Raw genomic sequence first — 2,728 nt, forward strand, 5'->3', positions numbered from 1 at the left:
TATATATATATATATATATATATAATATTACATTTATACTGACTTCTGTAGGGCTAATGCCGGATACTGCTTCGTTGATTTCGCTTCGCCCGCGGCCGCCGCCAAGGCACTGGCAGTCAACGGCACTCCCATGCCAAACACCCAGCGCCCGTTCAAGCTCAACTGGGCCTCCGGTGGCGGCCTCGCTGATCGCAGGTTCGTCTCTACTTCATTCACCTTATCCTGTATAAACAGAAAGAAAAAAAGAAAAAAATGTATGTTGCAGACGTACTAAGAAATATCTATTTACAGCCGCGAGGAACGCGGACCCGAGTTCTCTATCTTCGTCGGCGACCTGGGCCCCGAGGTCAACGAGTACGTGCTCGTGTCTCTCTTCCAGTCGCGCTTCCCATCTTGCAAGTCTGCCAAGATCATGACCGATCCCATCACCGGCCTCTCCCGCGGCTACGGCTTCGTCCGCTTCTCCGACGAGACCGACCAGCAGCGCGCGCTCTCGGAAATGCAGGGCGTCTACTGCGGCAACCGTCCCATGCGCATCTCGACCGCTACCCCAAAGAACAAGGGTCCCGCTGGCCCCGGTGGCCCTGCTCACATGGGCGTCCCCGGAGGCCCTCCTGGAGGCATGTACCCTCCCTCCATGGGCGGTGCTGGTGGTCCTCCTGGACCCGGTGGTCCCCAGATGGGCTACTACGGCGCCGCGCCCCAGCCTATGAACCAGTTCACCGATCCAAACAATACCACCGTCTTCGTCGGTGGCTTGTCCGGCTACGTCACCGAGGACGAACTGCGCTCCTTCTTCCAGGGCTTTGGTGAAATCACCTACGTCAAGATCCCCCCGGGCAAGGGATGCGGGTTTGTCCAGTTCGTCCAGCGCCACGCTGCCGAGATGGCCATCAACCAGATGCAGGGCTACCCCATCGGCAACTCGCGCGTCCGTCTCAGCTGGGGCCGCTCCCAGAACAACTCTGGTCCTGCCGGCACTCCATACAGACCCGCGCCTCCACCACCACTCTACCCGGCCATGGGTATGCCCCCCGCTCACCAGTACGGTGCTGGTTTCGCCCCTATGAAGGTATGACTCTCCTCTCTCTCTCTCTCTCTATATATATATATATATATACATTTATATCAGTCTTCTTTCCATTTCCTTCTCCCGCCAATTTTCTACATCTGTTTTCTCCTTTTCTTACTTTTTTCTTAGGCCGATGAGAACTAACCTGCTCATCCAGTGAAGATAATCTCGCCATAGGAGATCACACCCGAGTCCTCCGAGGCTCCCGACCTTGAACTGTTTGTTTTAGCTCGCACTCGTCTGTCTTGTTACTTGCTTGCTTTTTTTTTTCTATCTACGAAACGGAAAAAAACACAACACGGTATAACGGCTTTCCCACGTCAACAATTGAACCCACGTCTATTGCGTCTCTAACGTCTGCGTTTGCTCTTGAAGGGCGGTTCTTCATGTTCTTACTTCCCCTCGTTCTATTGCGCTGTGTGTTGTCTTGCGTTGCCCTCTCTCCCTTTTTTTCTTTTTCTTCCTTAATCCCTCCTCCCCCTTCCCCTCCCTTCGACTTATTACGGTTTGGGCATCTCATGTACCGCCCATGCTCACCCTTTCGCTTTGACTCCTTTTTTTTCCTTGCTGTCTCTGTATTCCCACTTCCACGTTCCCCAGTCCCAGTCCCGGTCCCTCGCACAGCTAATTTACTATGTCATGTCCAGTTACCCCCTTTTTTTGCCCACTTTTTTCTTTTTCGTTATATTCATATCCAGGTTCCCGCATCCCATTCTGCTGCTGATGTCACTGATAATCACTTGGTCTTTACTTCTCACTCAGACTGGAGCATACGGTATCTTCTTCTACTTTCCTTTTTTTTCAATCTTGAACTCTCTTTTCTTTCTTTTCCTTTTCTATCCACGTATGAGAAGCATGGAGTTGACATGCTAATGTTCCCGCTTTAACGCCGCAACACGTCCCCCTATGCCATCGCCTTCGGTCCTTTCTTTCTTTTTTATCTACTTACTCTATGCCCTGCCTGACTTGTCACTTCTGCCTGATACTCGCTTGCTTACGCTCACGCTTACTTACGTACTTGTATGGGTTGGCCGTCTGCTGAAAAGTTCCCTGCGTCGCACGCTTTTATCATATCATATCTTATTTTATTTTCTTCTTCTTTATTACTTCTTTTCTCTTCTTCCTCTTCTTCTTCTCTTCGACCGTTTTTATCCGCTTTTCTTCGTCTTCGCCTGGAACTAACAACATGGCTTTTTGCTGAAGTGATATGATTTTGGCTCGAGAAATCAGCCAAAATCAGCCAAACGTGTAATGATCCCATCCCTTCCCTCCGGTTTTGACATACACCTCCCTACCCACCTGTCTCCCCTTCTAGCTCCATCACTTCACTGCTTCCCGTCCCAGGTTTATTGACCAACATGTACAACATCATCATGTCATGCCCTGTCCTTTTCTTTTCCTTCCTTTTTTTTCTTCCCCTTCACTCTCCTTTGACTTCTTCTCTGCCATCTTGGACAGATAATTGTACCCGATACCGATTGATGATGATGCTCGATCCTGACTCCCACCCAAACTTTGCGCGCGTGTTGCATTAACTGACTATGCCCATGTACTCGTACTTCCTTTCGTTCTTCCCGTTATCGCTCTCCCGTTTCCACACCCCCAATTTCTCTCTCTCCTTTGTGCCTTTGCCCTCCTTTTCTTTTCTTTTCTTTC

The 2,728-nt window shown here is 50.1% G+C and overlaps 3 protein-coding genes across 3 annotated transcripts in view; 1 reads left to right on the forward strand and 2 right to left on the reverse strand.

Annotated features, from left to right (window-relative positions):
• Window positions 1–195: 195 nt before the first annotated feature.
• On the forward strand, window positions 196–1,078 carry TRV_05751 (uncharacterized protein; the record flags this gene model as incomplete). The annotated part of the gene is made up of 2 exons (XM_003020130.1): window positions 196–254; window positions 292–1,078. Coding segments are annotated over 2 exons (846 nt in total), but the record flags the coding sequence as incomplete, so codon positions are not given.
• Window positions 1,079–2,152: 1,074 nt separating this feature from the next.
• Window positions 2,153–2,260, reverse strand: TRV_05752 (uncharacterized protein; the record flags this gene model as incomplete). The annotated part of the gene is made up of 1 exon (XM_003020131.1): window positions 2,153–2,260. The coding sequence occupies one exon, from the start codon at window positions 2,258–2,260 to the stop codon at window positions 2,153–2,155; it is 108 nt and encodes a 35-aa protein (XP_003020177.1).
• A 343-nt stretch (window positions 2,261–2,603) lies between these two features.
• TRV_05753 (uncharacterized protein) overlaps window positions 2,604–2,728 on the reverse strand; it is a gene marked incomplete at both ends in the record, with an annotated part of 388 nt that continues 263 nt past the window's right edge. The window contains one exon of the mRNA XM_003020132.1: window positions 2,604–2,718. Coding sequence (XP_003020178.1) covers window positions 2,604–2,718 — 115 coding nt within the window. The remainder of the gene's footprint in view (window positions 2,719–2,728) is intronic.

The sequence above is a fragment of the Trichophyton verrucosum genome, assembly GCF_000151505.1.
Source record: "Trichophyton verrucosum HKI 0517 chromosome Unknown contig00461_1.f1.exp, whole genome shotgun sequence".
NCBI classification, from domain to species: domain Eukaryota; kingdom Fungi; phylum Ascomycota; class Eurotiomycetes; order Onygenales; family Arthrodermataceae; genus Trichophyton; species Trichophyton verrucosum.